This window comes from Taeniopygia guttata, chromosome 4 (assembly GCF_048771995.1).
Source record: "Taeniopygia guttata chromosome 4, bTaeGut7.mat, whole genome shotgun sequence".
In the NCBI taxonomy this organism is placed as follows: Eukaryota; Metazoa; Chordata; class Aves; order Passeriformes; family Estrildidae; genus Taeniopygia; species Taeniopygia guttata.
In genome coordinates this window covers 53,145,220-53,167,546 of record NC_133028.1, presented here as the reverse complement: position 1 = coordinate 53,167,546, position 22,327 = coordinate 53,145,220, and the positions used below count along the sequence as shown (strand labels likewise).

Below are 22,327 nucleotides of genomic sequence, written 5' to 3'. Positions count from 1 at the left end.
CACTGTTCTTTACTGTGCCATTAGGCAGTGTCAACATATACTAAGCCTTGTATGGGAGGCTTGCCCATGTGGAAATGCCAAGAAAAAAAATAGAACTGCATTAATGAAATTGCATTGAGTGGCCTCAACTGCAACTGTAATGTGCTTCCCAAATAAATTCAAATCACTAGATCAAAGCCACTTGCATTCCAACACTCACAATTCATACTGGATTGCAACACAATTTCACACGTCCACTGATATTCATAATGATCACATTCAAAATGATTAATGAGCTTTGCCATAAAAAAAAAAAAACAAAAAACATGTGCTGTCATGAGAAGGAGACTGTGTACATAAAACAGATTAAAACCTTAATATCACCTGCCTATAGGTGCCTTATGATTCATAACAAAGAGTTTGTTTCTAGAACATGCATTAGCTTTATAGAATGAATTTGTTACAGATATTTTAGTACAACACACAATTAATTCTGAGATCAGTAAGAAAAGCTCTACCAAAATAAATCAGTCCAGCTATGTTACAACCAAAGAGAGATGCCAGCTCATTGACAGTTCCACTTCCTTCAAGAATTTAAAGAAACAGCTAACAAACAGGTTTTCCCTTAAGAGAATCTTCTGTGAATCAGCTCCTGAGCAGTGTGGATCCCCTAATGGGAAATCTATCCCTCATTCTTCCACTCTCAATCAGTCTGCAGAGATTAAAAAAGGAGACACTGCTAACAGCTGCTAAATAGCCCCTTTGTTTTGCAGCAGTCACTAATACATTAGGAATAGATCAAGAATAAAATTATGAGGGAAAACGAAAGCCTACCCCCAACTATATGCTCTGGACATTATGATTCAAATAGAAATTTGAGAGCAAGTGTTGTCTGACTGATGTCCAGCTGTGACTATCTGAGCAGGTCTTCTCCTAATAAATCACCTAAATCACTTTGGCTTCCTTGAAGAAGACCAACTATGTGCTAGTTATCCCACCAGAAACCACACTACACAATCTTGCAGGGCCAGGCTGATGAGGAATTGAGCAACCTGGTCTAGCGGAAGGTGTCCCTGCTTGTGGCAGGGGGTTTGGAACTAGGTCTTAAAAGCCCCTTCCAACCCAAATCATTTTACACTTCCAAACCATTGCTGTCATTGTTCCCACACACCAGGCAGGAGTGTCATACCAGAACAGAGGTGAGGCCCACCCTGAACAACCAGAAAGCCCATCTCTCTACACTGCACAAGACAAAGTGGCACTGCTTGCCTCAGGCATAAAGGGTCAGACCTACAGCTGCCTGGCAGGCCTGCTAGGAAACTAGAATATTTAATATAGTTAATCAAACCTATGCATTCTCTACTTTTATTAGAGTCATAAAGGGTAAGAAGTAGTTGAGGACAGCAATTAGTTGCTGTACCCCTAAAGCCTGCCTGCTCTACAGTCCTTACAGAAAATATTTAATTACAGAAGTTAATTTGGTATAGGCTATTTTTGCTTTTGGCATGCCAAATCTTTACTGAAGTTTCCTCATTTAAATGAAGGCTTGATGTTTTGCTCATACTAAACACTCTGGGAGATCTGCTTGTTTCAACTAAAGAACAACAGCTTCAGTCTCATGCAACTTGGACTTACCATCCTACCACTGGGGTCTGTTCACCTTTTGGAACACATCTTCAAATAGCAAACAATGGAATGCGACTGTGAAAAAATTCTAATTACCTTCCTGAAAAAAGAAATTGGACATCTCTGCTCCACAGCTTTTCCTCTGTGTTTTAAGCCAAGCTCTTCAAAATGAATTGACTAACCTATAGACTGGAAAGATGGGGAATGGTGATCCTTCAATAAGCCAAGCATCCTGTACAGTATACTGAACATTAAGGTGGTCAGAGAACCAGGAGATCTTCATATTTTATCAAAATACACAGTTCCATCTACACCCAAATTCTGCAATAATTAGACCTACTAGAATTCCGATTTCTGGAATTTTATTTACAACAAAAAAGTACATTAAAATTAATTTTAAAAGTTTCAGGAATTTTCCATGTGGTATGTCAGTATTATGGCACTGTAGCAAAGAAAATATGCTAAACATATCTCAAAAAGATAAAAAGAGACAAAACAAAATGCCTGTTGATGCTTTTCAGTTACCAAGCTAGACATTTTTATTGTATGCAGTTAATGAGGAGAGCACTAAAGCAGCATTGGGAACTTTAATGTTGGTATTAAAACTTTGGGAACTGATATCCAAGATAAGTTAAGTAGAAGTCAAATGTCATCCCTAAGTTAATTCTGCCTAAGATTTCTACAGAAGGGTTTCTAAACTGATCTCTGTTTCTAAAATCAAAGTGTAAGGTGCAAAACCTCAAGATTTCATATTTTTGGTTTTTTTAACCTACAGATGGTAATCAAAACTTCTTTGGGAACATACAGGAATCTCAGCTTGCAACAAGACAAATCAGATATCTTTGAAAGAAGTGGTATCACCTACATTTAAGAAATTTATGCTTAATAAAGCAGAAAAGTATCCTTCCTTCTGCCACTGAAAGACTAATTGTCAGAGAAACTCACAGGGTTGCATTCTTTCTACTAGTAAGATTTCCCAAATGAACAAGTACCAGATGACTGGAGTACACTGTGATGTTTCGTGTCTTAACCAAAACTGAGTTGCTCTCACCAAAATTAAAAGGTGTTTCATCATGTCTTTAGTCTCAGCAATGCACCATGTCTCATGGAGCTTCCCTGTAAAAAGGATCAAAAAGGCTTCTACATATTTTTATAACTGATTATGGTGATTCCCCAAAGCGGATTCATTCACCTTAGCTCTGAAAAAAAGTATGATGTCAGTGGATAATTTTGGTGGTTCACTAGATTAGCTGTTCTAGAAAATAAAAGTACTAAGACAAGAAATATTCTAAATCTGTGGGTTCCACTGCACTGAATGTTTGTGCTATGACACTTCAAATTCTAAGGACTGCTAGGAATTGCAGGGGGTGGGAAGGAGAGATACAGCAAACTTGCCATTGTTTTTACTCTCAATTTTCACATTAAATGCAATTAGCCAGGGCTTCCTCTTAATTCCCGTTTTCTATAGAAGAAAACACCTAATGCCTAAATTGTCAGCCTTGACACAAAGACTTTTTCTCTGAAAGCTTCATAACTAAACCAACGAGATGCATTACCTGCTTGGGAAGTGTATCGCCCACCTACTTGTTACTTGCTACTGTTACTTTGTGTTTTCAGTGCTATTTACTGCAAATGTGTTAAATTAAGAGACACTAGGGGTGGAAAAAAGGATTTATCACCTAGAGATAGCAAATACCATAAAGAGCCCAAAAATCTTAAGGATAAGACCTGTTCTTCCATTTACTTTAGTAAAATCTACAGCACATGAAATCCATATGACTATAGCATCATAGGGTACTCAAAGAACCTTGACACATCAGCTTGACTGGGAATTTTGGTGCCACACCAATAAAAATAAAATTACTGAGCGTGGAAATCATAGAAGTTGGCAACTGTTTAGTCTTGAGATGCCAGGGAAACAAATAATATGGATTCAGTGAGGTTAAGAACTTCAATTTGTTAATTAACTATCTGAAAACAAACTTTGTAATCCATATTTTGTTTTCAAAATATTACACACTAGATGCTCACTTGCTGGTACACCCCACCCCCACACACATTCAGGCTGGTTTGCAAATAAAACATTCATGTTCATCTCTGCATTAAATGCAACTATCAATAATTTTTACTTTTTAAAAACTCATTTAGAAGACATGCTGTACACAAAAATAAATCACACACAGGCACACAACAAATATTTTGTCATTCAGTAACATACTGCTTGCAGTACCATTAGGCCTTTTATAATAAATTTGAGCCTACTAACCACCACTACCCTGGCTGTGTTTAGCAGTGAGCTGCTGCCAAAGCAGAAATCCCCCAGGCAGCCTCAGATGGGCACTCTCAAGTCACCCCTGTCTGTCACTGTCTCAGCTGTCACTCCACACTGCCTGCTTACACCAGCTGCAGGGCGGGTGGGTGACAGAGGGGTGTCACAGCAGCCCTCCAAGCCTGGCCTCACTTGGCTGCTGAGGCTTGTGCTTCATGCTCCAAAGCACACCAGTTTTAAAGGCTGCACTAGGCCAGCTTGGAGAAACCTCTTAAGAAAGACTTTTACCAAGAATTTGCTATGTATTTCCTCTGCATAAGTATCATTGTATCCACAGGTTTAAAAAAAAATAGTTTTTTTAATTAGTTGAAAGTCAAAACAAACTCCCATGACAGCACAAGAAAAATGCCAGTCAGCACACAAGACTGCAAGCTTTCACACACGCAAACAGCCTCCACACATACAACCCTGCAGAGAGAGATAAATGACACAAAGTTATTGATACTTTGAATGCCTGGTTGGCATCTTCTGTTATGTCAGAAATACTCACCCTGTTTCCTTCAAGGTCCCACTGCTACTCTGCATGCCCACACTTTCTCTATCAAACTGTCAATTTACCTGGAAAATCCAAGCAAAATCTATCTCATGTGCCTCCGAGCTGCAAAGGAATGCAAACCCACCAGGTTTTAAAATAACTTCATATTACTCAGTGTTGATATTAGCATTTTCGAAATGGCTACTCATCCCTTGCAAAACCAATTAAAGACAGATGTAAGGCAGTCCAGGAGGAGCCACAGATACTCATCAGCTACATGGCCATACTGAATAGATGACTGAGAATCTCAGTCTAAAAATAGCTAACGAATGATTTTACATATCTAAAGAACAAACACTAGTTCAGAATAAGTTGCTATTAATAGGAATAATATGCATGTACATTATGGATGTTCTTTCATTTCACAGATGTGATTTTATTCTGTTACAGCCATCACGACTGATATTTAAGATTTACAATACAGAGAACAGATTTAAATGAAAGTAAGTAGACATTTGCTTTATACTTCATAATTACAGCGATCTCTCCCCATAGAGAGAGATAAAAAGGCATTAGTTATGGTCAATACTAAAGGGGGTAATTGTGTATTACAGCACTGATGATCCTTATTACACTGAGTTTCAAGAGCTGTGAACAGGAAAGAATATTCTCAGCATAAAACTATGCAAGAGCTTGAGCAGAAATGAAGGGCAGAGACTACTGTGACCACACCATATTCATGTATCCCCTGGCAGGTCATTAGATTCTCCATTTTGCAAATCTTCCCACACAGCCTTTACAAAGATCCATGACCACATCAAAAGCACCATGTTACTTACAGCTGAAAAAAAGAGGACTAAAAAATGCCCCAGGAATATTGATTTGAAAGAGAATAAAACTGCTTGTGAGATGTTTCCAAGACAATCCACCACAGTGAAATGAATGCCTACCACAACGTAATAGCCCTTTTTGCTCCCCATAGTAAAGCACCAATAGGATTTGTCAGACAGACAGGACTACACTTCAGTAAGGATAAAAAAAATCCAGTGTTTAAGTATGCAATTTTTACAGTTCCTCTGGACACTAACTGCAAATAAGATACACAACAGAATTGCATGCTCAATTCCATGACGGTAATTTTTGTGTAAATACTAAACATTCTTCCTAATCCTATTTTTGTCTAACTCTTAAGTGTTCATATAGAAAACAGCACAAAAAGAGGCATTTGTCTCTTCTGGGTTATTTTTGTCCCCAAAAACACACTACACGCATTTTGGAAAGCATCGTTCCTGCCAGCTGGGGACGCTTTTCACCTAGTGTCAGTGGAAGAATAACTACAGCGCATTAATAAAAACACCTACAGTGTTTTATAAGATGACCTAGAGCAAACTTAAACTAAATAATTGAGGCTATTTGGAAGCACTTTTGTGATAGTGTCACCGTATTAATGGAAGACGGTGACTCTCCAGACAGATCTTGATTGTAAGATGCAATGTGTCCAACCAGTCAGTGGATTGGTACACAAACCCTCCTCTCTACAACTACAGAGAATACAACTTGTGCTGTCAAACCTGAGATTTGCTATTTGACCTTTCAGCACTAGAAGTTGCTTTTCAATCCCAAATTAGTGGGGAAAACAGTTATATTTCCACAAAATTATACAGCTGTCCTACAGCAGCTAGCCTCCACTAGAGGCTGCTGAGTTTAGAACAACCAGTTGATCACACTTTAAACCATGACTCCAATTAACTAAAACACTTCAGATCAGCAAAATTCCATGCCTAATCCTACTAAAGTTTGAGTGACTAAAGTCACTCAAAGCTATAAACAGCAGACATCTCCTTTGCTGTTTGTTTGGCACAACACAATTAATCCTGTATTCATACAACTGAGAGACAGAAAGCAACTCCATCTGCCCCTCAGTTCATGAGCCCCTCACTGCTCATTCCTTCACCTGGAAAAGACTGCAAATAAACCAACCTGTTTGGCCAACTGGTCCTTCTTCACCAAGCCAGTGGCTGCAGCGATGTTCCCTGCTCCTTCCACGGTCTTTTGTGCCACCGCCGTCACTCCTGTCACCACAGCTCCCCCAACATTGGACACCTGCTCTTTGGTCTTCTCAGCCACTGAGGAGAAGCAGAAGATGGGAAAACACATGATGCCTGTGGGAGTTGTAAGTTTTTCAGAGAATTTATCACCGACAGCCTGACATCATGAAAAGCCATAAGGTCATTACATTTTCTGTACCCCAAGCAGATCTTGAGAAATTAAACTATCCATCTGATAACGCTGGAGCAGCAGAGGTAAAAATAAGCCTTAGTTGGGGCTCAATTTATTTCATGTGAAAGGCATCTGACATTTTCATTCACATCTAACTGCACTTTAGGGAAGAAAAGTCATTATTTAGACACTCTTATTATGTCCATCTGACTGTATAATATATCCTAGTTTGGAAATGCATTCCAATGAATCCACCAACCCCTTGCTGCATAATACAGGGACTGGAAGACAAGATTTTTTTGTGTTAGACTCAAAAAATCATTCTTTTTCTTATTTTCCAAGATACATATCATTAAAAAGCAGACCTATTAATGCTCAACCAGAGAATTTCCAACAGAACCTTTTATCTGACTCCCTTGAGATCTTTGCCCCAATCCTGATACATAATATACTAATTTATAAAAAGACTGAATGTCAAAGCAAACTGGATTAATAGCTAACTTCCAAGCCCCAGGGAAACAACAACTCATTTAGCCTACATATACATCAGCAGTTGCCATTCTACCTTTCAGAATATCACTGGGGGTTTTCTGCTCATTCATCCCCAAGGGCTCTTTCTGACAGCAGCTTGAACTACAGTGAAACTGCTCTAAGAAAAGGGATGGAATGACTTCATGCCTTCAAGTTACATACCCAGATTTTTAGCAAAACACATATGCACTCCTCTAAACAAGGGAATGTTTTTCAAAAACATCCATCATATCTTTTTGCTATTCTAACTAATCCTATATTTTTCTTCAAGCTAAATCCCATCTGATCCATAAAATGTATTCATAGGTTTATCTGCATCCTTTATGAGCACAGGACGGATTCTGCTTCAAAGTTAGGCAACCATTTCTGAGTCTTTTTTTGGGAAGCGCAAATGAAAATTAGACTTTCTGTGGATAAATTACATTTCTTTAATTCCTTACATAAAGAGCATCAGTTGTCCATATCAAAGGGCAGGCAGCATGCATTACTATGAATGATAATAAATAGCAAAAATTAGGAAAAAGCTAGAAAGCTAAACAAGACTAATATGCAACTTTTATTAAAGACCCAAATTATAAATATCTGCTGACTGAAAATGGAAGCAGATAATTTAATGCTCATTCCAGCTCATTTAAAGGGAAACGTTAGTAATGAATTAAATATTATCTCTTATGACCAAGACCTTTCATTATAGAGTAGAACAACAGACTACACATTGTCTGAAATTAGAAAAAGTGTGTTTCAAATATCTCCCACGCTATATTAGACACTAATAACCTAAAAGTTCATGAGAAATTTCACTGTATACATTCACTACTCTATTGCCATCCTTTTTTTAGCGGGGAAGCAGGGGGGAAGATAATCAAAAGGGAGTTTGCTGAAAAGCAAATGTTGTCCTCAGGGAAGGTTTGACTTAATACCAGCAAGTGCAAAAAGACATCTGTTAAGATGCCCCATTTGATTATTACCAGCTACAGACCACAAAAAGCTTTGGATTTTATGCATGAAATTTATATAGGAAGCTTTCCACTACTTCTTGAAAACCTATATCTTCAGATGTGTGTCCTCATAACATGTTAGATCTTGCAAAGCCTAGTGAGATCTGATTGTGCTTGGGTCTTTCAGAAAGAAATTGGATAATGTTATGAAACAAACTTATTCATGTTGTTCCAAATGGCAAGAAGAAGTCTAAAAAAATGAAGTAGCAGCTTATAAAAGTAGATTCAAAACCCCAGTTTTCCAATAAGTATTTAAATTTTAAAAAATTAAAACAAGAGAAGTTGTTTTGGGTACATTTCAGTACTGCTTTTTATTTGTCCTCCATCTCATTCATTTTCTGGGAGAGATCCCAGGGTGTATCCAAAGCAGCATAACCAGCAAGTCAAGGGAGCGGATTCTGCCCCTCTGCTCTGCTCTGGTGAGACCACCCTGCAGGGCTGCATCAGCTCTGGGGTCCCAGCACAGGAACGACATGGGCCTGATGGAGTGAGTCCAGGGGACACCACCAAGATGATCAGAGAGATGGAGCACCCTTCCTATGAAGGCAGACAGAGCTGGTGAGACCCTACTTGTGGTCTTCCAGTACCTAAAACCCTACAAGAAAGATGGAGAGGATCCTGTGATCCTGTTGGGACAGGGCAGGAGTAGATTACTTCCAATTAAAAGAGGATGGGTTTAGATACAGAATAAATTCTTTACTGGGAGGGTGGTGAGGCACTGGAACAAGTTGCCCAGAGAAGCTGTGGATGCCCCATCCCTGGAAGTGCTCCAGGCCAGGAGGCTATGAGCAACCTGGTCTAGCAGAAAGCATTTTTGCCCATATAAGGGATTAGAATCAGATCTTTAGGGTCTTTTCCAAGCCAAACCATTGGGTTTGATTCTATAATTCAGGGTCCTTTCATTCTGTTAAATTTTTTTGTATAGAAGTGCCACACATTGTTTTGAAAACTCCCCTTTCTAAAAAGTGCTGAATGGCACAGTTAGAAATTTCACAGACTCCGATCAGAAGGCTTAAAAGCAGCCCGTTTATTGAATCCTCTTCTTTTTATAACTTGGTTTGCTACAGGTGGACCTAATTGGTAATTTAACACATTTTACATGATAAGCTAATGAAGAAGACACCCTCTTTGTGAGAAAAACAACTTGTTAAAATATTGTTTAATGTTTGATTATTCTTTCCCTCCAGCCCCCTGAATGTTCCCAGACCAATTAATGGGAAAGCTTATTTACCTTTCTCTCTCTCTGACCAGACTGTTATCCACACATGTAAAGGACAAATTCAGTAGGCTTGATGCTGACAAGGGCTCAGTTGGCCTTGAGCAGACTCATCCTTTCTGATAAAATGATAAAACATGGTTGTACTGTGTTGATTGTCACAGGCACAACTCAATGCAAGCTCTTAAAGCACCTACACCAAGAAACAGAGTGGAACTGAGTGCACTGTGGATGATGCAGTACAAAAAAACCCAGTTCTCAATGCCATTATTACACCCACATTTCTTACACTATGTTGTCGTGGCAAGTACAACCACCTACCAAAAGCAACTATCCAGGGGCTGCTGTACCCACTACTACAGGATTTTGGGAAGACACTGTCTCAAGTTCATTCCCTCCTCCCAGAAACACATTATCCTAGCAAAGGCCTAGTATATACAAACTCAAATGGAAAAGGAAAGAATCAGCCCACTAACACTGTTTCAGGCACAACAATAAGGTACTGACAAAAGTAGTAACAAAAGCAGTATACTTAAGACTGCTTCTATTTCAGACAGCCATGGTTTAACCCCAGCTGGCAACTAGCCACCACACAGTTGCTCAGTCCCTTCTTCCCCCAGCAGAATGGGGAAGGAGAGAATTGTAAGGGTAAAAGTAAGAAAATTCATGGGCCAAGTATGGTTCAATTAAAATAAAATACTAATAGTAATAAAAAATTATAATAAAAAGGAAAACAACAAAGAAAGAAAGCTATGAATCCCACAGGTGATGCAAATCCAAACAATTGCTCATTGCCAACCAACTGATGCACAGCCAGACCCCAAGAAGATGACCCTAACCAACCTTCCCCATAGTTTTACTCCTCAGTATGATGCCGTATGGTGTGGAATATCATTCTGGTCAACTGGGGTCAGCTGTCCTGGCCGTTTCTTCCCCCAATTCCTTGTGAACCCTCATCCTTCTCACTGGTGGGGTGAGGTGAGAAGCAGGAAATGCTTCCACATGTAAGCCCTGCCCAGCAATAACTGCAACATCCCTGTGTTACCAACACTGGTTCCAGCACATATCCCAAACAGCCCATACCAGGTACTATGAAGAAAATTACCTCCATCCCCACCAAAAGCAGCACACAGACACAGCATAAGAAAGCTGACACAGGAGTTACCATGGAGGATCTCTCACACACTGCTTCAGAAATCAGAGCCATGAAGATAAATTCAGCAAACTATATAAATAGCACATATTGGCAAAAGCAACCATAGTAAGGAGATAATCTTCTTTCTTGTCTCTAAGAAATAACAAAACATCAACATCATTACCAGAGTGACTCCGATAATGAGCTCCAGCCTGGTGACCCTGGGGCTCTGAAAACCCCACAACAGCAGAAAAACCAAAATAAGTTTCCAGCCTCATGTATTTTGTTGCTTACGCTAAGTAGTAATGGGGAAAGCATTAAGTGTGCACAAACAAATCAGTCCACAATATAGGGGGTTGATTCCAACTTATTAAATTTATCTTAATGCTTAATGATCTTCAGCCATTAAGTCTTAGTAAAATTGACATTTACTTTGCCTCACAGTGTTGCAAACCAGAGTACATCAGCTTCTGCAGAGCTTTTCTGTGCAATGGCCCAATTACTTTTTACCTCTGCAGAGACTGTTCATGCCATTAAATGACCCTGGGACAGTGTACAATGACCACACCAAGGATAAGTTGAATTCCGAATACTGACTATAGTACTGTGCAAAAAGTACTAACACTGATGTTGCCTTTGCACTACTTATTACAGACAATGGGGTAGCATACAGTATCAGTGTAAAACCTCTGGAGCAATTCAAAATCATAACTAGTTACTTTCAACCTTGAACAATAAAAGTAGATTCAAACCACCGAATTTCCCTGAATTAAAGAACTTACTCTTCTTGCACCAAATATACTTTTGACTAAGTATTTCAAATAGCATGTTTGTCCTAAGTGCTTGAAGAATTCATTTACAAAGATGCCATAAATATGGCGGTTCTTTAACTTATGCAATTTTCTGTAAGATACCTGATAGCATTAAAGAGTAGGAATACCAGTTACTAAGAACCTTAATAAAAACAAGAATGAGCCCAAATAAGTAAAGAACTAAGCAAAACAGTTGACTATGGTTTACTACTATCAGTATTGTGTCTTCACTCACATGATTGATGGACTAAGAGCTTTTTTGACCTGACTTATTTACAAATAGTGCTTTATTTAGAATATCTGAATATATTCATCTTTGATACTGTTCATTTCTGGGAGATAAGAAAGAGGGGTGAATTATGCATTTACAGTCAAAGGCCAAGATACAATGCAATTAGGAAGACAATTCTAAACATGAGCATACACCCCATAAACCCAATAAGCAAGCTGCTTTTATCAGAAGTTCAGAGAAAGGGTGACCTGAAAATAACAGACTTACCATATTCCAGTGAATCACAGCCTGGAATCCTCATTTCACAGTATCTTCATGTCACTAAACCTGGTACAATCAGGTCACATTTAAAGCACAAAACCCCTCAGTCTAGCAATTCTGGGTTTGGAAATTAACTGACTGAAGAACGCAATTAGGTTTTTCAGCCCTTTAAGGTGTGTCATTTCACCAGCATAGGGGGTTAAATCACAGCTTATTCAAAGATAGCAAAATTATCAAGATTTTGGAAGTCAGACATTAAGAAAAGACTAACTGCAAAACTGTGAGCATTCATTTTGATCTGTGACTCTAATTTGCACCTGACTGTCTCCAACCTCTCAAACCATTTTTATTTGCATAATAAAGTGTTTATTTCACCTCAGGTTTTACATGATTCACTGGGGAGTTAATATCATAAGACCAGCACAACTTGTGAATATTCAGTCATATGAAAAGAGAAAAGTAGGTCTTTACAACCAACTCAAAAGGCATTTTTGTCACATCAACTTTAACAGCATTGATTTAAATGGATTTGATTTCTACATCAACCTCATAGCATCTCTGTCTTCATGTTACACCTCACAGAATCACTACAGTGAACCCAAATCTGTTTTTTCTACCTTCTCTTCTTGCCAGAAGAACCATTTATAGACTTGCTATTATTTTTTTTGTTCTTAAAATGTGCCCAAGAACTTGCTCTGTTCTTACACTAGCAAGTCCATGCTGTTTCATTTTGGAAGCTGTGACCTCTAGATTTTGCCTGAAGCCATCTCTTCCCACTGCCACAGTTCAACCTGTTCACTCCCTGCTCATTTTCCATTTTCATGCAACAGCTGAACTCATCTCAAACAGCTTGAAAGGCCAGAAGGTCACAAACTGCAGCGCAGAACCCATTATTCCCAAGTTTTGAGTGTTTCATTTCATGTCACCTGTTTCGTAGAGTGTGTGAGGAGCAGCTATTGTTTTGCCTAAAATCAGCAGTAACTTTTCCAAATTTTCTATTCACAGGCACAGCACATAACAGGTGTGTCCCCCTTATGTTTGGCTTTACCGTCTGTTTTGTACCTTCCAGAAGAAAATTTAAAGTATTTTAAAATTCTATTCACCCACTGAAAATTTCCTGCCTAATTAAATATATTGCCATCACATAAAGAGGCACAGCATTTGAGATCAGTAGTTTCTTTCAGGATGAAGAAGAGAAGTCCCCCACTGAGGTAGCCCACTAGAATCCCAGTGCTTCAGCATGTTTCATACATGTGCAAATGCCCTTGACTTAGATTCCACCACATCCCAGCTTGGTGAACATCACCTCTATTAACTTGCTTCCTAGTGCTGTCAGTTGCTGCTCCCACATCTGTGATATTGGATATAGGTGTCCCAAATCTCATTCTGCTTCAATCCTCTACTGGTCATAGCAAAGATCCCTCTGAATATTTCTCTTAATTGAGGTCTAATGAGCTGAGATTTCAAATCTCATAACAGCAGTGCACATGCTCAGCCTCAACTCTGAAGGACTAATCTGGATATTCTGATTTATTACTAGAAATACTCTTGACTGACTTTTCAACCATTTATGTGATTTATGTATTAAGTACTGACATATTTTTACCTATCAGTGTTTCTTTTGCCTTGGTTAATGTGAACACAATGATACAGTGACGTGTCAGCTGAATGCGAGACTGGCAATACACTGAGGAAAAAATCCTTTTCTACTATCTTATTTGTTTCTGAATTTGTTTGGGGAAAAATCTATTGACCATGCATTCTCCTCACATCTCCAGAACTCCCACATTCTACAGGAGAAAATTGTACATTTTATTCAATGCCCTATGGTCAACAAAGCCTTTTCTGCACTCTGTAGACATCAAAGACTTCCATTCATTTTGCCCCTTAAAACAAATTATTGGTTACTGGTTTCAGTTAATACCTAAAATGATCCCTACAAATCAATTTAAAATGCAAATTTACCCCTTTTTTGGTGTAGAAATGCTACTGTGAAGATACACACCTATCATTAAAATCCAAGTTTGAAAGTACTCTTGCTACTGAGAGATTAGTCAGATTTAAAAAAATTCAAAACACTCATAACTGTGACAAATTCAAATAAAACCTCTGAAATTTGTTTCTTTCCTGTAAGCCATTTCTATTCAGTCTTTCCATCCAACCAGATCTCTCAATTTTCCTATGCTTTTCCATCTTTCATAAATTATAACATTCTCAAAAAAACTCAATTTTTAACAGCTAAATGTCTGGTTAATCTCATGAAGCAAACAAAGAAGCTGAACTCAAGAGATAATTCATCTTACCTGTTGTAACACCATGAACAACTCCTTCCTTGGTCCTGGAACCTAAACAAAGAAAAATATTAGGTTGAAAATGCATATTCTTAAGTACTGGTAAAGACTAGATAGATGCTAAAGAGGGATTAACATGTGGACTGCATACTGCTGCACACAATATTTTCCAAGGTTATTAAAAAATTTAAAAGAAATTGAGCCTAAGGGAAGAGGCAAAACCATCAGTAAAGAACAACTGCATGGATGGGTACTGGCTGTGGAAAGGTGAGCCATATTGGAAACACTTGTGCAGTATAGACTGACTTCCTTGCCATTTTCTGAATAGCTGTGTTAGGCCTCCCACTTGGCAAACTCACACAGCTGACTCTGCACAGAAACCATGTTAACATCCCAAAGAGGATGATGCATGCATTTGTAGAAGGTCTGAGTCACAGTTTCCAGAAGACCCTTAAAATTTCATCTTTGCCAGGTCTCCGTTTTCAGGGCTTGACAATCTCTACTGAACTACAGAAAGGCCAAGAGGTTAAATTCACGGGGAGAAGGAAGTGCTAGCCAGATTTAGATATCAACTAATCCAAAACAACAGCTTTAAGCAGTAGATAGGATTTCAACATGAAAATGCCCCCCAGGTCTGCTGTCCACTGTCCTCACTGTCACAACTCACATATGATTTGCAGGAAGCAACCTGGAAGTCGTGCTAGACCAAGTCATAACACAAGACTTGTGTAAGCAATGTAACTCTGCCATGCTGAAGACCAAACTGATTTCTGCAATACCCATGCAAAAAGACCATGACTTTTCACCGTTCTGCAGGAAAGGAAACCATCTCCTGTGTCTTTAAGGGGACGAGAAACTAATTAGTACATACTGCTTAAAACATAACTGGGTGTCTTTTTCGTCTTCTTCCTTACCAGCCCTCTACTTGCCCTTGTCAGGTTCCATAATTTGGCTACATTTCAGGGATTAGTATCCATCTGTGGACTACGATGCTTAACAATGTGCAATTAACAGAGTTTATTGCTCCTAGTTAATCATCTTACCTAGTCTGCCAGAGATAGGATGACATTTTATTTTTCTTACCAACACAGAAATGACCTTATTTGTAATGCAATTTTTTTGCTGTCATTCAGTATTTGAGATAGCATAATTTATATTTCTAACTTTACACTTCTAACATAAGAGAATGCATGAACAGAAAATTAGAAAAAAAGCAATTTTTTGTCCAAAATTCTTTGCAATAAATACAATTAAACACAAAAGCACAATATAAGTTCATTCGTCAATATGTCCCACTTGCTACTACTGCAAATTTATGGAACTTTAGCCATGTAGTTCTGGCACTATTAGATTGATTACATTATTTAAAAGGCTCTCTTACTGATGAGTAAGAGTAGAATAATAATCCATGACAAATAATAGAGAAAAAATAGTTCATCAAATACAATGATGAAAATGCCCCCCATTTAGTTCCTTTAGCTAATGATAAGGTTAAACAGCTGAAAAGTCTTTTTCCCATTTTATTCCAATTTTCTCTTTAAAAAATGTTTGCTTTCTCTTACTGAAAAATATTTACCATTGAACAATCAAAAGTTCCATTATATGTGAAGTGTTCACACCTAGGGACTTGTTTTGGCTCTCAATTTCATAGCACCATGAGACATGAAGAAAAAAAGCACATCCTGGAATTCAAACAGATGATGGTTCTACTAACTTCTAGTAACTAGACACCACTGCAGGCTTAGTGTGTCTACTGGAATACTTAATAGTAAGCACATACATTTAAAGGCATTGTTAGGCCTGGCCAATGTCTCATTCATGTTGTTGAACAGACCGTTTGCAAGCCAAGACATTAAAGACATGACAACCTGTGAATTAGCAAGTGCCCAGTTCACTGAGGCCAAAAAGGGATGGATGGTATGGCAGAACTCCCTGAGGACTCATGCAATGCACACATCTCCAGAGGGACCTAATCCAAGTATATTCTTGCTTTACTCACCCAGAGAACACTGCTACAACCATAACTCACACAGAAATGCTGGTCTCTTTCGTGGAAGACAGACTACTCTTTAAAAAACTCAGCTCACAGGCCCATATGGAACAGGGGTATGTATAGCCAGATCCATTAATTGGCAAACAACCAGCTGGTTGGTGTTCCAGACCCTACAGCATATGTTAGAGCTCAAGAGTACTTGCCCCACTGCTGCACACTTGCATGCAAGCAGCTGTTCCTGCCATGGCAGCTACAACAGCATCTCAGAGCACATTTCGGATCTGCCAGAACAGGCCTATAAATAACAACAGCTGAATTCAGTAGGACGACTTCTGGCTAGCCATGAAGGGAAGCTGGTTGTCCACACTGGTTCCAGGATAAATTAGCTGTCTTTCATCCTGGCATTCCCAAAATACCAATAATCTTGCTCACTGTACCCTGCATAACAAGGGGTACAGAGGAATCCAAGCAGGGATAATATAAGCGCCAAGGAACATGACTCTAACCTAAACCAAGAAGCAATAATAGTATTTGGTAATGCTACTTTTCCTAGCTGTAGCAGATATCTGTGTGAGGGGAGGGAGAACACTAAACAGCATTTTTCTTTTTTTTTTATTACAAAAAATACCATAGAGATTCTTCATGATTTATTATCATGGCTGTCACTGTGCCAGAATGCAGGAGTGTACCGGGAGTTTGCAAACACATTCATTTCTGGACTATTTGAGAGACCAAAAGACTCCTGACATTGCTTAGTCAGAGCTAGTTACAGACTGGGGGACATAAACCCAAACTAGAGGAAGGGGCAATCAATGTTTAAGGAAAACACTTGCTTTGAAGTCCTGAAGCCCATTATTCTACCAGACCAACCCTGAGTCCCTCAACTACTCTGCTGGCTTTTCTACCACCAAACAAAAATAAGAAATATTATGAAAAAGGAGTGGAGGAATTTGGGTGGCTTTGCCAAATTGGTCATGACTGCTCTGCTCTACTCGAAGGCCACATGCCAGCACGAATAGTAAACAACTGTCAGCCACCCTGCTGCTAATAAACTATTCCTTTGTTCTGTGAATTTATGACACACCAAAACCAATCAGACTGGAAACTTCCATTCCTGGGCAGTGAGCATGCACTCAAGAGTCAACTGAGCAAAAACCTGAGCTCCCTGGAAGCACACATGAAGCTCAGCAGACAACATGAACACTGCATCACCAAGAGTGTGTGAGAACATCCTTCTTACTCAGTTCCTGGTTTCAAAGCAAGTGGAGATTAAGTACTGTCACTCACTTCCTCTCTGCTTCACACTAAAAGCTCTTGAAGGATACAGAAAGATGCAGTTTTAAATTTACAGCACAGACAGGACTGCTGAGCCTCAGTCCTTCTTTCTAAACAATGAACAGGCCATTCTTTGATATCAAGAAAGGCCCTGATGCTGTGTTTGAAGGAGTTAAGAGAGAACCACTAATTTCAGTCAGCCAGTGCTGAAGCCCATTGGCAGAGAAAGTTAAGGAGAAAAAAACCCCATACTTGAAAGCATAAAAACACATTGTAGACTGTATTGAGAGGACCTTGGGTATTTAATAGTTAAGTGGACTGAGGGAACAAAGTAGAGATTTCAGCATGGACAGGAAAAAAACCCCTCAATTAATCCTCCAATACACTAGTCTCCTACATAGCTCTAAGTTTCTCCCTTTGCCAAGAGAAATTATCCTTGTGCCAAAAAAAAAATGCTAAAAACAAAACATGAATAAAAGAATTACAATGACCACATTTCATCCCAAATGGCAGCTGTTTTAAAGAGAACTCTTACCGGGTAGCATTAGGCTATAGTCTTACACATAACAGTTAAGAGCAGCTTGGACAGAAAGGTCCAGATGTTTTCCACATTTACTTCAATTGCACTGATTTCAGTGGAAAGCCATATCACCTAGGGGATCTGGACCAAAGACTCTGCATCTTCTTAATTCTCCACCAGCAATTGGAGGCTGAATGTTATGAAACTGAAAATGATTAACAGGTCCCACTCAGCCCAGTGTTGTTAGGCTCTTTTTTGCAAGATGTCAGGCAGCTTTCACAGCATAATCTGGCTGTGAATCTCAAATCTGAAAACCCAGCTATATAAAAAGGGAGTGAGAAGTCTTCATGAGCTCTAATGAATTGTGCTGCTTCTCTCCTCTGCTCATAAAGGGCCTTCACCACCTTTTGCACTGCAATCATCATCAGCCTGCGGAACAAAAGATTATCACACTGGCCTTTGCTAATGTTGCACAGGGGAAGAGACAACTCTGCTGAGTGCTTGGGAAGTAGACAGATAAACATCCCCCTTTCCCTATTTGAACTTGTTGAAATGTCATGCCTGTATGGGTGAGCACACAACTGGACACACACAGCCAGAGCTTCTAGAGACAGCTTCCAACCAAAGGCTCTTTTGCCTGCACAACAAACTGTGCACATAGCTCTTGCCTCCTGGAAAGCAGGTACCTGTTGGGAGAAGGATCCTCCAACCATTACTACAGTCACATGCACAAGTCCCTATCATAGCTCAGGGCTCTGTGGTCATCAGTAATTGCTTGAAATTCTTGCAAAAAATAGCAAGCATGCTCTCCAAAGTTCAACCTCAGCAAAAGTGTCTCTGAAGACAACAGGAAATCTGTTGCCTTCGGGAACAGAACTAGATTCAAATGTTATTATAGTCTGGAGAGCAGGTCAGCAACAAAGATTAATTTAGCACACAATGCAGGTTCCTAATACAAAAAAAATGAAAAAAAAAAAAAAACCCAAAAAAACCACCAAAACAAAACCCCAAAAACCAATGACCCCAGAAGCATGGCCAGGACTACAAGAAAACGAAATAGAAGTCCTACCTCTGAACCTCTGAAAAATAATTACAACATCAAGCACAATATACAGTGGAAGAACATCTATTTTGCTGTCTTGAAAATGAGCAGATGCTCATTTTAAAATAGATTCATCCTACAATTAGTGTTCAAAATGACTGCCATCCCTGTTGGCAAGAGCACTGAGCTTCGCTATGGCTTAAAAGGGAGGGAAGTATATTCCAAATGAGTAGTCCACACTATCTGGAGCAGAAATAATTTCTTACAGACTGGCACTAGCCTGCAAGAGGGAATCCAAAAAAGGCACTGGGATACCAGAGACCTCAGTACTCCCATTGAAAAGAAATGCCTCTGGTTTTCAGCTCTGTTTAACTTCTCTCTGTTATGTGAGCACATCTCCCTTGGTACACACAGTGCCCATAACAGAACTGACCTGCTACAAAATCTACAGAAAAGGCTATCTTTTCCCCCTCCATTCTTTTATAGACTAGCTTTATTTGATGAATAAGAGAAACAGAGCCATAATAATTTTTTTTATAAATAACCACTTACTCATATAGTCTTGACAGATTGTTTTTCTGTGCATTTTTCATGACAGCATTTGCAAGACACTCTTCTAAAGCTTAGTGCTTGCTAAATGAAGATGACTATCCTGAATGAAAGTACCACTCAAGGATTTGAAAATAATTTTATCCCAGGCTCTATGGAATACTAGTTTGGCCTAGAATAAGACACTAACAACTGCTTTGCTACCTTGGGGTCTACCTGCCCTACCTCATTAACTGTAGAGGCACTTCCTTGAGAAGTCGTGGAAAATTTTTGCCGTGAATTTGCAATAGTAATTACACAACATGAAATTAATTTCAAAAGATAGCACTTTGCCATACAAAATGTTACTGTCAACATACCAAGCAGTTGGCATGTCCTACCACCCAAGTCCTGAGCTAACCTCTCAAGTGTCTCCTCCTGAAATCCTGTTCAAGCCCCACATGCTCTGTAGAACGTTACAAAGCTACCTTCACCTCCAGCTTTTACATTTTCTTCATATTTATTTTTGCTGTACCAACCACCCCTTCAGCCTTGATCTGGCAGACTTGCATGGAATACCACTCAATGACCTGTACTGTAAGGCACTCGGCTTCAAAGAACCAGAGCTCAGGAAGTCACAAATTTCCTCTTATTTCTTTTGCAATGGTCTCCTATGAGCAATTAAATAATTTTTTGCAGAAGAAGGGGTCTGATGAGGATCCAGTTGTGAATGTTGGGGTGCACCAATCAGCAGCGTGCTCTCTGCTGCCCACCTACCCACATAGAGGACTCCCTCTTTCGTCTTTCCTGCTGCCTCTGCCACACCCTGCTTGGTTTTTTCTGCTGCTGCTACGACTCCCTCCTTTGCCTTGGAAAGCCCTTTCATGAACACATCCATGGCTGAAGACTTTTTTCAAACAGCTCTAGAGAAAAAAAAAGAAAAAAGTACACACTTTCAGTAAGTTTTTTTTTTTTTATCCCCGAAAAGGGAAAAATATTCTAACCAAATGGGAACACAATTACTTTTAAATTATATTATTTATACCACCCAAATTGTATAGCTATATGAAACAGATATCCCCTTTCCACAGAATCCTATGGTTGCCAATAATGCAGTTCTGACTGGAAGATGGTTCCATTGAGATAAGTACCTTCCTTGCCTATGAAGGCATCATTTCTCCCAAAGGACAGTTCTGTTCATGTGATGAATGCAAGATTTAGTCCTGTGATTTGATGACACTCCACCTCTCATCCAGAGAAAAAATGCCAACTTAAATAAACATCAGCAACTTAAAAACAAGCAAACAGACCAAACTGAAAACCAAAACACATAAATCAAAACCTCTCATAAATGACAAATGTTCACTTGTAAGAAAATGCCATTACAGCTCAGGACTGGAGAAAATAAAAAATGCTGCATTTCCATTAGTCCAGCATTTTACACACAGTCCACATCCTCCTTTTGGAAACTGAGTTTTCCTGAATGGGTTCCTTGCATGCATCACAACTAGAGAAAATATTTTACTAAAAAGCAAAAGCAAGAAAGCAGGATGTTAAAAGCACTGCACTAAAGCTACCAAGAGAGTCCTATCACAGCAATACAATCCAGTACTACACCGAAACCACTTAAATAGTAATTAAAACCCAGAATCGGCGTCCCTTCAACAAATCCATTATCAGTAATCCTTTCTCTTCCTCCACCCACACAGACAGAAGTGCTGCCTGTTATCTTCTCTTCTTTGCCAGAGGCTGAGTAGGAGGAATGGATGTCTAGGAAGGCATCTGGGCTGTCGCAGCTTTCCACTAACTCGTGACGAGCGTGCGAGGAAAGGCAGCGTTTGTGCTCCAGCCAAGCTACCCACGGTACCTGCCGCCCTGGGGATGGGGAAGGGGGGTGGGTGCCTCGCACACAGCGCCGGGGGAGGCAGCACCGGCCCGCGGGACCCTCCGGCTCCTGCACCGGCAGGGTGCCAAGGCCCGGCCCCGGGGCAGCGCCGTGACCAGGTGCGGGGGCACCTGGGGACCGCGGCTGTGCATCAAAGGGAACCTGCAGAGGGAGGAGGGAGGGAGCAGGGCGTATGTGCGCATATATGTAGCTTATACATACACAAACATACAAATACATGCACACGGCGAGGCACCTACCGAGGAAAGCAGAGCGGCGCGACCATATGGGCACCCACGGGCTCCCGCGGACACGCCGTCGGCACACGGCGGACACGGCGCCCGGCTCCTCCTCCCTCCCCCGTGCCCACACGGGAACGTGCAACAGGACAGATCTATCCCGCTGTCTGGCATTAGACACACACCTATGGTTCCGTGCAGACGCGCCCGCCCCTCCCTGCCCGCACTCACCGCCGGGCTCCTCCGCCACCGGCGAGCGACCCGTTCCGACAGGCGGGGGCGGCGCGGCTGCGGGCGGGCGAGGCGCGGAGCGGCCCGAGGGAGCGGCCCCTGCTCAGCACATCCCGAGGCTCGGAGCCCTCCGACTCTGCTGGCACCACCCCGGCGGCAGCCCCGCAGGCGGCGAGAGGCGAGGGCGGGGGGCGGGAGGATGCGCCGCGGCGGGGAGGAGCGGTGGCTCCTGCTCCTTGTTGAGGATGCGCCCCCCGCCCGGCCCCCTGCGCCCACCCTATCGCGTCCTCCGCGGCGGTGAGGTGGGAGGTGTGATAAGCTGCGAGCACCTGTTTGCTGGGCTTCTGGAGAGAGAAGCAAGGGTTAAAGGTGGGGAGGACGATTTGGTCCCCCTGGGACTCCGCACAGTCACCACTCCCTCCAAGGGCTGGAGCGCCTCATCTTAGAAGTGTAAGGAAGCTGTTGTTGCGGCACAGCCCTGAGTCACTTCACCAAAGCCTTAGAAAATC

The 22,327-nt window shown here is 40.6% G+C and overlaps 1 protein-coding gene across 4 annotated transcripts in view; it reads right to left on the bottom strand.

Moving 5' to 3' along the window:
• Positions 1–22,027, bottom strand: part of SNCA (synuclein alpha) — a 65,248-nt gene extending 43,221 nt beyond the window's left edge. The window contains exons 1-4 of one of the 4 annotated variants that reach the window (XM_072927784.1): positions 21,773–22,027; positions 20,241–20,386; positions 14,118–14,159; positions 6,390–6,535 (exon numbers count right to left, since the gene is read on the bottom strand). In XM_072927784.1, coding sequence (XP_072783885.1) covers positions 6,390–6,535; positions 14,118–14,159; positions 20,241–20,361 — 309 coding nt within the window. In that variant the 5' untranslated portion in view covers positions 20,362–20,386; positions 21,773–22,027. 4 annotated transcript variants of the gene reach the window in all.
• Positions 22,028–22,327: the final 300 nt, after the last annotated feature.